General features: G+C 40.5%; 2 protein-coding genes across 3 annotated transcripts in view; both read left to right on the forward strand.

Annotated features, from left to right (window-relative positions):
- The window catches only part of Sncaip (synuclein alpha interacting protein), a 144,445-nt gene that overhangs the window by 52,178 nt on the left and 78,977 nt on the right, over positions 1 to 13,290 (forward strand). The gene's annotated exons all lie outside the window — the stretch shown is intronic.
- LOC115029886 lies at positions 6,983 to 7,954 on the forward strand. Its single transcript, XM_029472173.1, has one exon. It carries the CDS (start codon positions 6,983 to 6,985, stop codon positions 7,952 to 7,954), a length of 972 nt encoding a protein of 323 aa, XP_029328033.1.

Here is a 13,290-nt window from a genome sequence, read left to right on the forward strand (position 1 = left end):
AAAAATATTAAAAAAAAAGAACCTTCCCATCATAAACAGAAAGTCTTCTGTTACTATGAAAGAGATCTTTAGGGGGTAACACTGGCAAAAAAAAAAAAAAAAAAAAATTAGCAGTAACCAAGGACTCTTCACCATTCCTACTATGTATTGAGTCTGGTTTGACTTTCAGGATCATCTCATACCCTGTTCATATGTAAACATGCAATATAAGAATATATTCACATATAAATTCGAGTTGGATATATGATATGTAAACATACGCACAAACTTATGTCTGCTCATGTTCTAATGTCTCTGAGAAAGTCCCATTAGACATGTAAGAGAAAAAGCAGACCAGACTGAGCAAATCTTTTAGCCCATGCAATTTACCTCCAGTCCCCCAGATTTAGATTCTGAGGGTAATCCTTTAACAGACTGCCAGTCTGATCACTGGCCTAGAAAGGTGCTGGTATAGACAACTACTCTGCCCACTTGGCTTTCTAGTTCACTGGGCCTTGCAATCTCAGAGGTCTGAAGCCCCCAGCCTCCACCCTCCAACCCCAGCACAAAGTGTCCACCAAAGAAGATGAGTTCATGAGGTCAGCTGCTTCTATGGGAAGCTCCTCCCCTCCCAGCCTCTTGTGTTCTGTTGAGTCTGACCTACTATGTGCCTACAAAGCTCTCCTGTCTGGGATGCTTCCTTTCTGGGGTCCTCACACTTAGAGATGTCATGGTCCACTTCTCAAATTCCCTCATCTCCTGCTCCTATGTTTCTGTCCCCATTATTGAATCCAGTATATCCAGAAGTCAGCAATTTCTATTTCTACTCAGAGCCCTGCCAGCCCACTGCTCTTTGGAGCCACACAGGTCTGACAGGCTTCTTGACGCAATCCTGAACCAAGTGGAAGTGATCAGGTCACTCAGCCTTATTGAATCTAATGCCTCATGGGGTTATTGTAAGGATTTGGGGAGATGATATATGTGAAGGGCCCGTATCCTTGCCAGGCTTAATAAATCTTAGCTGCCTTCTCCCACCAGAGTGGCCTGGAGCTCTTATCCACATTTCCCAGCACTTAGCACAGTAATATAATTAGCAACATTAGTGTATCTAAAAGGCAATTACCATTTAATTGCTCTGGCCCCATCCGGACTGAAGTTGCTCTCCATTCACTTTTAATTTGGGGCTAGGCAGTTTAGTCCCTACCCAAGTTAGTTGCGTATTCAGTCTTCCAGAGAATTAAAAATAACTTGAGGCAGCCATTGGTTGTTACATGGTAAAGGATTCTGAATCAGTTTTGAGGGGCATCTTTCTTTAGTGAATGATCCTGGAAGAATAGCCCAGCCCAGCTCAGGAGCATCCTCCCCCTCTGTGTGTTACTTTTATCAAAATAAATAAGCATCTTTATCCGGATTCAGATTTAGAATCCAGCTTCAGGTGAAGTCGACTTAGAAGGTATTTATTTATGTTATGTACCCAACTTAAAGGAGTAAATGCCCTTCCCTCAGCCTGTGAAGTTGATCTTAGCACCACTGGGAGGCCATAATGCCCAAATGAAGACAGTGTTTTGTATTTTATCTCCTACTCCAGTATCACATAAGAACAGCAGTCTCTAGTTAAGCGCCCCCCCCCCTTTTTTAAACTTCCAGGCGAAATCTTTAGAACTTCACATGTGCTTTGGAGGAAACCTAGATTGCCTTAAGCGCACGGAATGCATTTACATCTGAACCACTTTCCATGTGATTGTGAGTTGAAGTTAAAAAAAAAAAAAGTCTAAATAACTTTTAGCAATTTGAGATTTGGAACATAGCCTGGGCCATATAAATCCTCCCCCCCTCCCTTGGTTCCCTTCTGTTAAATCTGATGCCAAAATAAATGGAAGCCATAGAGAACCTTTGAACTCCTTGGTTCTCTTGTGACCTCAGTGAAGTTGGATTGGCAGAACCAGTATTTGGTTTGCAAAAGAGGATTTTTTTTTCATTCCTCCCATATAGTAAGCACAGTTACCTTCCTTGGTAGAGAATATAGTATTGCTTCCTGGACCATTGGTGCTCCAGGATGCTACTGAAGAAACCCATTGGTGTGGTCCTTGAAGATCATTGGGTGGCATCCAGGTTTCTCAGCACCTTGCATCACAACTCACCTCTGTGTCACCCTCTTCCTTTTCCCTACCATAAGCAGTCAAAGCATGTGGCCTGGAGTTTAATGACACCTCCTCTGACAAGTAGAGCAAGTTGGCATAGTTTTGCTAGACTTCGGATTCCTTGTCTGTGACTGGGGATTAAAACTAATACCTCCTACGTAGACTTCTTTCTTCTCTAAATTCTTTGAATTGAACAAATTTCAGTGTGTGTGTGTGTGTGTGTGTGTGTTTCGTATTACCTTTTCTCACCCCATATCACATAAACAAACAGCAGTTTCTAGTTAAGAAGAGCCCTAAGGTTCTTTAAAACTTCCAATGGAGATCTTCTGTGGTCAGCACATGAAAGTCAAAGGACAACTTGCTGGGGTTCAGTTTCTCCTTCCCCTGGGTGGGTCCTGGGATCAAACTCAGGTCATTGAGGTTAGTAGTAAGTACCTTTACCCCCACTGAATCATCTTACCTGCCCCCCACCAAATATCTTGCTCTTGTAGAAGTAGTTGCAGAGGGTGGAAGAGTTTGGAGAACCTTAGAATGAGAACATTAGGGTAATTCTTATGAAGGCTTACAAGTCAAGAAGACAAGGCACTGATCACAGACACAAACAAGGATTCTATTGGGAACTGAAATGCAGGTCATCCTTGCAACACTCTTTAAAGACTTTAGCTACATCTTATCCCTTCCCTAGAGCTTTATTGAAGGCCAACCTTAAGAGTTATTAACTAGGATATTGGATGGAAAACTCTGGATGGGAAAACATTCAGACTGTAACATAGTATATTTCTCTATGGTCAGGGAAAGGAAGAAAGCATGCTTGTGAAAACAAACGCCTCTACCTTCCAAAAAGGTTAGTATGGGAGGGAAAAAAGAGTCATGTGGTACTCAGTAAGACCAATGTGAGTTTTCTCAAGTATCTCAAACTCGTCAAGGCCACTCTTTCTTTTTTTAAAAAATATTTCATATGATCTTTGGTAATTTCATGCATATCTTGATTATATTCTCTCCCTCCCGCAGTTGTTCCTAGAACTGTCCCCTTCCTTTCCTGTAAAACTTTTGTGTCCCATTTTTTCCACTTACACAAATCTTTGCTAACCAAAATATTCTCAGATGTGAGTTCTTCCGCTGGGACCTTGTTTGATTTATCTGTATGCCTATGTCACTGCGGGGGCTCATGAATGTTGGATATAGCCTTTTTATGTTTAATTTCATGTAAGGCATCCTAAACTGGTATATAGATGCATGGCATTCTTTATGAGGTTCAGAAGTATGATCATTCATGCCTACTAATGTTGGAAGATAAAAGAAACACTAGTTTCCATTCAAAAATCTACATGATTTGTAGAATTCAGACCCTGTCCTAAAGAAGTAAGTCTCTAGGCTTTATCTGTTAGATATAACAATTGTAAATAAATAAGGGGATTAGTAAATAGTCAACAGAAAATCTCTATTTGCCAGTGTGTGCGGAGAAGCAAAAAGAACCAATCATGTAAGGTTGTGTTACTCGGCTTCTCAGTGCTAGAGCAAAATAACTGAGAACACAACTTAAATGGAGGAAATCTGAACTTCACAGATTTGAAGGTTCCAGACCATGGCCAAAGACTCTGCCCTTAATATGCCTATTCAACTATGAACTCATCAATGGCCCATCCCTTAACGATGTCTTTGAATGTGGGTGTGTATATGTGTGTGTGCATGCATACCAACACAGGTGTAAGTGTGTACCACGTGCACACACAAATGTGTGTGTATACATGTAGAAGCCTGAGCCCAACCTCAAGAGCCATTTACCTTGTTTTTGTTGTGGGAAATATAAAAAAAAAAAAAAATGAACCTGCTAACTCTCTATGGGGCCAGACCATGCTTCTGTGCTCCTGCCGGCCTGCCAAATATCTGGCCACACTGGACCACAGGGCTCCTACCAGGCCATCTCTCTGGCGGTGGCCCCGGAGTTCCTCTCACTACCACACACCCCACAGTCAGTCATCACATCGCAATACTGAGTACTCTGGTAGAATCAAGACTCTTAAAGCTTAATTTTCCAATCAGATTTATGTATCAATAGAATCACAATTCATGACATGCCAATACAATAATTTCAGAGCCAATTGATAATGATAAAGTTTTACCCCAATTATTCTAACTTTTTGATAACATCATGTCAACCTCCATACTCCTCTCTCTCTCTCTCTCTCTCTCTCTCTCTCTCTCTCTCTCTCTCTCTCTCCCTCCCTCCCTCTCTCTCTCTTTCTCTGCTTTCCTGAGATGTTCTCTTAGCTCAGCCTCCCTTTTCCCTGTCTGATCACAGGCCTCCTCTGCACTAATGAAATTGGACATGGAAAAATCTTGCAACATGTTTTTATATTGAGTCTCTCACTAGGGTCAGGAGCTTGCTGGTTAAGTGAGCCTGGGTGGACAATGAACTCCAGGGACCCATTGCTGGTATTGTGAGCATGCACCACCATGTCAGGCTTTTTCTGTAAGATCAAACTCAGATCCCCTCATGGTTGTGAGGCAAAAACATTACCAACTGAGCCATCTATCAACTTTCTCACAGTTACCTCTTAGCACCAGCATCAAGGGACAAAGCCTTCAACAAAATGAGTCATTAGGTCTGGGATGGGGGCACTTCATATTCAAACCATAACACTAGATTCTCATCTTATAAGTTGCTAGCTTTGAGCAATTTGCTCTCTGGCCTTCTATTTTCTCAGTACTGAAATGAGAATGGTATTAAGGTTTAAATCATATTAAGTCTGCAAAGCGAGACAATATAACTTGTTTAAGTTGGTGGTAAGTAATTTATAGCTCATAATAATGCATAAGCATTATGGCTTTATGGTTGTTGCTACTAAGATAGCTATAATCATTAGAGAGTGGGAAAATGCCTGTGCCTGAAGCTGACTTGTGTTTCGATGGAAAGAAAATTGACTGGAAGCACTAACTTCTCTATTCATCTTAGCAGTCCATTAAGAAAATAAGGAGTTAATCTTTCCCATTCCAGTGGCTCATGGGGCCCAGCCTTTCTACCCACTTATAGTGTCAAAAATTTCTTATCAAGTACAGACTAGTAGGAAAAGACTGGGAGATGTCAAACACTTGCTTTATCATTATGTAGGTAAAGTATCAGCCAATATCCTACCTCTATAATCTGTAATTTCTGGCTTGGCCAAAGTTAGAGGGGGAGAGAGAGAGAGAGAGAGAGAGAGAGCACATGTTTCCTTGAAAAAGCCTTGGATTGTGATGCATTCTAGTTTGATATCATTACATTATTCATTTATTATTATATATAATAATTATAATTATATATTACATAAAATAACAAGAGATTATACAGGAACACAGTGTTTTGACTTCTCTACAATTTGTGTACTTTGGTAAATCAGGAACACATCCCTGTTCTGATGAACTCATGGGATACAAGGAAAGATGGGAGAAAACACTGGTAAAGAAAGCAGGGAAGGAAAATGGAAAGAAATCAGGGAGAAGCGACTGAGGGAGAAGAAGGAAGACAAATAATCATGGGATTTATACTCACCACAAGTGATTCAATAATTATAACTATATAATACATCATTCATTATATACATATAGTCATCCTAGTTAACTGTGAGCTCTTAACAAGAAGCCACTGAAGTTGGAGTTAGGAAGAAATGAACGCCAAGTGTTCAAGCCTGTACCTGCCAGCTCCAGTGTACCACTTGATCAAGCAGCAGCACATACATGTTTGACAGTTCAGGGTAGGCTGATTGATGACAGACCCCTCAAGCAATTTCAGTACAGGTAAAGTACAGCTGTACACTCCAGCACGACAGTTTTGCTCAAGGAAGGATACCATGACACCTGCCTGGCTTTGTGCAATTATTTTATCATGCACTCACAAGGACAAAAACTGCTAGCAGCATTTCTCCAAACTCATCCTCTCTGCCAAATGACGCATGACTGTAATTCATCCCCAGAATGGATCATTATGACATACTTGACAAACAAGTATTCATCCAAAATGTGCAGTGATGGCAGATGGGTATTTGTGTGCCATGTTCTCCGCCTTGCTCCGCGCTAGCCCATCACCTTTAAGAGAGAAGTCATTGCACCCCTTGTGTTCTAGACGAGAGATTCACTAATCGCTGCCCAACTGTTAACTATCCAGGTGACTTGGTTGTGAGCAGAAATCCCATGTTTATTTGTCTCTCTTCTCACCCAGTTGCTTCTCCCGATTTCTTTCCAATTTCCTTCCCTGATTTCTTTACCACTGTTATCTCCCATCTTTCCTTGAGTTCCTGCTTTGCAAAGGTGTACAAATGGTAGAGTTGTCAAAACTGGCATGTTCCTGTATAACCTCCCTCATATTATTGCTCATGTTATTCTTAATTTGCCACTTGTTTATTTTGAAATCTGCCTCATTCATTCTTTAGATTTTTTTTTCATGGATGAAGTGTGATGAATTTGACCTCTGGCTACCCTTCCTTCACTGTCATCAATTTATTCTCCCCTTTAGGGTCATTGGACCTTGATCATACCTATATAGGAATTATGTATTTAGGTATTACAACACTATAAATACATTTCTGAGAATTCTTAATTACATGGTAATAGCTGCACCTTTCTGGTCACTGTAAAAGTCTCTGGAGAGGATGAAACACAATTCTCTTGGGAAGCAGTTCTGTTTTCAACAGCTGGTTACCGAAGCAAGCAGAATTCTCTTACACAGTATGCTGTAACAGTGACAGAGTACTAGGGCAAGATTTTTGGCAATCTAGTGGGGGTAGAAAACCCTCAGCTGGTGTCAGTAACAACCTCCAACAGTTTGAAAGCCTAATGACTGAAGTCACGGAGAAGATTTCCACAGGCACAGTTCAGCATCTACCATGAAGCCCTCTGCAGACGTGCTTGAGATAATCGCCTGTGCTGTTCTCATCCTCGTGAGCTTCGTAGGAAACATATCTTTATTTTATTCCACAAGTAAGTGCATTGCCGGGGGCCTGCAGACATCTTTCCTCCTCATTATCAGCCTGGTGTTTGTCCACCTTATTAAAAACCTGGTGGTGAACACCCTCAAGATTGTTTACTCTTCCGGTATCTTGCTGGACTCCGTTGGCTGCAAAGCTCTGCACTTCACTGCAGCCCTGACGACTTCCCTGACCATCTGGTTCATGTTACACTTTGCGTTGTTCTACCACCGGAAGCTTTACCGAATAGTGTACCCCTTGAGCGGAGCTGCAAGTCTGAATCAACAGAAGTACTGCTGGAAGGGGATTTCTGCCCTCTGGGTAGCTGGTGTGGCAGTGTATATCCCAGTATTGATCTATACTAGGAAACCAGAGCTCGTCAGTTCTGGAAATGACACAGGCTCCCTATCTACTAAAAGGATCTACATGGATTGCTTAACTGGCTTTGCAAACAAGCAGGTAGAGTTTTACTATGGGAAAATATTTTTAGTTTTGATTGATATCCTTCCTCTAGCCATCTTAGTGTTTGTCTGTTTCTGGATGGCTCTCCTCCTCTTAGAGAAGAAGAAGATGACATATGGCGACATCTGGATCGGAGATGATGACTCAGAAACCGAGGTCCTCCGAGGGGCCAAGTTCAGTATCTTGTTAATGTTGCTCATCACGCCCCTTTGGGTTTCTCACTTTATCTTAGTCTATTTCTTGAAGGACTTGGCGGCCTGTGTCTTTATTCCAGCTGTTCTCACAGCCCTCTCCTCTGGCTTCTCTGCTGTCAGTCCTTTCTTGCTTATGTTGGTTAATTACAAAATGAAGCTGGTGTCCTTCTGTGGAGTCCAACGGGAAAAATCCACACCACAGCCTCCAGACGTCATTCTGTCTCCATATGCTTAATGCCTGAGTGATAGGCTCAAGTGAAGCTTGAGAAAATTGGCTTTGTCACTGGAGGGCATAGCTGCAGCTTCCAAAGTCCTCAACAAATTTCCAAATTGATGGCTAGAAAGCTGACTCCTCTAGGAACTGATTTCTTAGAGAGACTTTACAAGTAGATTTAAAAAAAAAATACTATGTTGCTATAAACTGAAGAAAAATAGCCATTATGACATTTACTATTTAGGACAGTGGTTCTCAAACTTCTTAATGCTGCAACCCTTTAATATAGTTCCTCATGTTGTGGTGACCCCCCCAACCATATTATTTCATTGTCTCTTTATAATTGTAATTGTGTTACTGTCATGAATTATAATGTAAATATATGATATGTAGGTTATCTGATGGATGATACTTGTCAGGTGTTGCAACCCACAGGTTGAGACTACTGGTTTAGAATAGCACTCTGTGTGTGTGTGTGTGTGCGTGTGTGTGTGTGCGCGTGCATGCACGTGTATGTTTTAAATGTAGAATTTCTAAAGAAGGTTAGTGATCCTCAGCCTATAAATGAGCTCAGCATGGCTACCATGTTAAGTATTTACTGTGTGCAACATGTTGTATTTTTAAAAAGCAATGTTGTTGAAACGGAGGTCAACAACTCTTAGGTGAGTTCCTCTGGGTGCTCCTGAGGAAGTTGTATTACTATACTGTGTTTTTCCTGAAAGGTCTCCAGACTCCAGACTGGCAGTACGTGAGATTGGTGTTCAGTGTCCAGTGTTTACAGGTTTAATGATATTATCTCATGAAAGCTGGGAGCAGATATGATGCATTGTCCCTAACCTAAGTCTTTAGTAAAATACAGCTAGATAAAAAGTGTTGAATTAAAGTGTTGATATCTGCTTAGTCATAATCTCAAGTGTGTATGATGCACAGAGATTTGATTGCCCTTGGCACATAACCTGATCTCCTTGGTTGATCACATGAAATAAAACTGCATTTTGGTTTTTCTTCAGAAAAGAAAGGACACTGGGTGTTTAGGTAATGTATTTCTTCTTTTGGTCACTAAATGGGTGTATTCACAAAAGACAAGGAAAATATAAAACCCGCATAATTATTTGCTTTCTAGATTGGGATTCAATTTTAAAAACACATTGTAATTCTAATTAAAATTAGATGAGCAGGTTTTTATTTACATTTTCTTTTTTGTAGTTAGTCATTGTAACTGCTTAAACTTTTAAGAGTCAAGTAAACAATTATTTGAAATGTCTATGCATAAATTTGTATACAAATCAGTACATTTAAATCGAATTCTTAATAATTCTTTTGTCAAACCTTTCTTGCAGTAGCCATATACCTAGGGATTTTTCTGCAGTTCTAGTAAATAGATCCCTTGAAATTGAGGTTCTTGCTCTAAAAAGACTGTCACAATTATAAATCTGGATATCATTTACAGAAGAGTCTCAGAATATCACAGTTGCTAGGCAGTGCTGTAGAGAAAGTAAATTTTAAAGAAACCAAAGCCACAATTCTGTAAGGACTGTGCACCATTGTGTGTCCATTGTTTGACACAGGGAATGTTTTGAAAGTCAGACTTCCGGGTGGTCTTCATGGGAAATGCTTAGTTGAGTCCACCGAGGCAGTTTAATCAGAGGGCACCAGGCACATATCCTGGATAATGAAGTTAACATCTGGAGAGATGGAGGATGTGGGGAAGAGGTCGCCATCTTTTAATTAAACACAGATGTAGCCAAAACTAGGAATAGCCATTGATCTTAAGTAGTGGTTCTTAAATGTGGTTCTGGGACAAGAAGAAACAGTATGACCCAGGAACTTGTTAGAAATGCAGATTCTGGGACTTCACCTCAGACCTGTTAAATCAGAAAGTTTGGGTTGAATACAGCAGTGTTTGAATTAACCTTCTGGGTGACTTTCATGCGTGAAGCATCTTGAGAACCACTAGTCTATGGCTGCTCCAAAGTTTAATCCTCACAAATGGTCAGAATAAAGCCAAGATAACTGACTCAAGATGTCCTCTTCAATGTTCCTCATGTGTGTTACTGCCATGTTTGCCTCCCTCAAAAACAGCAATCAGTTTTGCCATCTGTGTACCATACATTGTCAACGGTAATTGCCAAACAAATAAATCCACTGTAGAAATTAAGTCTTTTTTTTTTTCAAAACTGAGAACAAAGCATGAAACTTCAGGTGTGCAAACAATTTGAAACTTGGATTTGGATGGTTTCTTACAGTTTCTCAGGATCCAGTTTCCAGATCATTCCACAGTTTTGTCTAGAAACCAGTGCACAACATGGCTGGCTTAGGCCCAGCTCAATTTCCCAGAGCTAGCAATGCTGCTGCTGCTGCTGCTTCCTTTTCCTCTTCCCCTTCCCCTTTTCCTTCTCCTCCTCCTTCTCTTCTTCCACCTTCTTCTCCTTCTCTTCCTCCTCCTCCTTCTCCTTTTCTTCCTCTTCCTTCTTCTTCCTCTTCACCCTCCAACTCCTCCCTCCTCCTCCTCTTCCTCTCCTCCTCCCTCTTCCTCCTCTTCCTTCCTCTTCCCCTTCCAACTCCTCCCTCCTCCTTCTCTCTCCCTCCTCCTTCTTCCTCCTCTTCTTCCTCTTCCTGCTCCTTCTTCCTCCTCCTATCTCCTCCTCCTTTCTCCTCCTCCTCCTCCTTCCTCTTCCCAGATATTTTCATCTAGATTTACCCTCATTTGATCATGGTTATGTCCTAGTGGAGTTAATTTTCATCTACAGTGGAAAATCATGTGTTTCCTGAATGACCCATATAGTCTACTCTTTCAAATAATTTTCATCTTAAAACTCTTGTTTGCTCCTAGTCCTGTCAAATTCTTGCTGGGATCTAGACTGCATGGATAATGATAAAAGAGAACTGGCAGACACTATCAATAAAGGCAGTATGTTTAGTAGGTAAAAGTGGGTCAGGACTGTTGGGAAAACTTTGAATGTTTTTCCTGACTTCATCTCTGACCACACAGCATCTTTCACTGGCCCAATACAGGATTCTCATCTCATCTCTCTTATGGATCCTACTAGACTTCTAGCTGACCAGGTTCCTGCCATGCTCACTGTGGTCTCACACAAAGCACGCTGTTCTATTCTTGCAAGTTTCAGAGTGTCATTGGACACTGAGTTCTTTCTCAGCCACAATTCTCAGAGTCTAAGAGACTCTCCTTAGAGTCTAAGACATGCTCAGGAAGTCAAATGTTTCTTATATACTGGTCATTAAATTTTTGAAAGAGACAAGGATATTGTGCATGTTTGTTTTTCTCGTCTGAGGTATCTCTTAGTTCTGCCATGGAAAAGAAGAATTGCCCAACCACAAGCTCCCTTCCTCCCTTATTTTGTCTTCCTTCATCCTTACCTATATCTTCCTACAAAGTGACCCCAGGAAACATGTTTTTTTCTTTTGCTGTGAGTCTATGTGCTGTTTTTAAAACCTTCTCTGGTGTGGATGCTGTGAACATGGAGTCTTTCCATCTTCAAAAGGTATTTTAAATATAATACACATATTACATTCCATACACAGACACAATACAGATCCAAAAGAATCTATCTACCCTCAGGTTAAAACCAGTCTTTCCCCATCCCAAGTGGTTCAGTGGAAGTTATCTAATTCTTAGTATTTAATTTCAGAAACCACAAATTAATCACCAAATAATAGGCAACAATTTTAAACTGTTAAGTCAAGAGTTAAAACTGTTAAAACAAAACAAAACAAACAAAAAAGACCATTATCTGCAGAGATTTATCAGAGAAATTCTGATCTCTAGCAAGAGTTCTACTACTACAGTACTGTCTTCATTACCTTTTCAATAAGATGTAATATAGAATATTCATACATTGTAAAACTAATAGATCTTAGTTGTGTGATAAACTAGCAATTCACTGGTAATCAGAAACAATTATTTCCCAGATCACCTCATTAGCAAATGTACCAGTGGCTTCAGTGTGGCAATTTATAGCACTTAATGTTAGGTCTAACTTGGAGTTTTGCTCTGTAGGTTAAGTAAATTCCATGATAAGATTCTCAATGTCATTAATAAAACACGTTCTTTTGTGAGCCATGAATTTTCTAAGTTCACCCATTGTGAAAAAGAATGATTGTCATAAATCTAAGATTTCCTTAACAATGAAGCTGAGCTACTAAGGCAACAAATTGATGGTGGGATACGATGTCTCACATAATAGTTTGTGTAAGGTATTCCATAGACTTCTGCCCTTCTTGATGGCAGTGATGAACACATCTAGCTTTCTACTTAGGATCCATAGGAAAGATGAGTAACTCACTGGGTGTTATGGTTTTTGAACACTTGGAGCAATAAAATCCAAGGACTATGTTATAGGATTCTAATTAAGACAGCTCAAAGCAGAGTCATGTTTCAGGACAGCCCAGGACAGTTGAGAACCTGAACCTTCTTGTAGGGAGTGATTTGTGTGGACTGCCCTTCTCTTGACTTCATAATACAGAACCTGGGCCATGACGTTCCTGAGTTTTGCCATCTATAAAACTGGAAGTGCATAAATGCAGATCGTAATTCATGATGTCTCCTTTCCTCACAGAACTATCCAGAACAAAGTCACATTAAACACATTGAAGGTGATTTGGAATCAGAAAGTGTTTGACACAGATGCAGGGTTGCAATTTTAGCAAGAATTTGATGAGGGGTGTAGGGGGTGCAGCGTGGTGCTCGCTTAAAATTCATACTTTGACTGTGTGTCCATGAGGCATTATGTAATCTTTCCAAACCTCTGGTTCTTTATCTCCATAATGGAAATTATAAGGATGTATATAGCATCTTTATGACACAAAGTGACAGAGAATATATGTAAAGTCATCCAACCCTATAGGCTCCGGAGATGGTTTAGAGGTAAGAAAGCTTATTGCACAGTGTGAGAGAACATCAGTTTGCATCCTTGGTACCCACATTAAAGGATTGGTGTGGCGATGCAAACTTTTAAACCCAATGCTATGCAGAGTGGATACAAGGGGATCCATGGACTTGCTGTCTACCAGCCTAGCTACCAGCTCAGTGAGAGACCTTGTCTCAGGAAAATAAAGTAGAGAGTGAGAGAGCAGGGCACCTGATGTCTTCTAGCCTCTATATGCATGCACAAGTGCACAGCATGCACTCATGCACGTGTACATACACCACACTCACACACATTCACACACACATACACATAAACACATGTACTACACATGTACTACACATTTACACACACATACATGTACACACACATCACACTCACACATTTATACACACACACATACATCTAATACACACATCACACTCTCACACATTTATACACACACACATACATCTAATACACACATCACAC

This window comes from Mus caroli, chromosome 18, assembly GCF_900094665.2.
Source record: "Mus caroli chromosome 18, CAROLI_EIJ_v1.1, whole genome shotgun sequence".
Taxonomy (NCBI): Eukaryota; Metazoa; Chordata; class Mammalia; order Rodentia; family Muridae; genus Mus; species Mus caroli.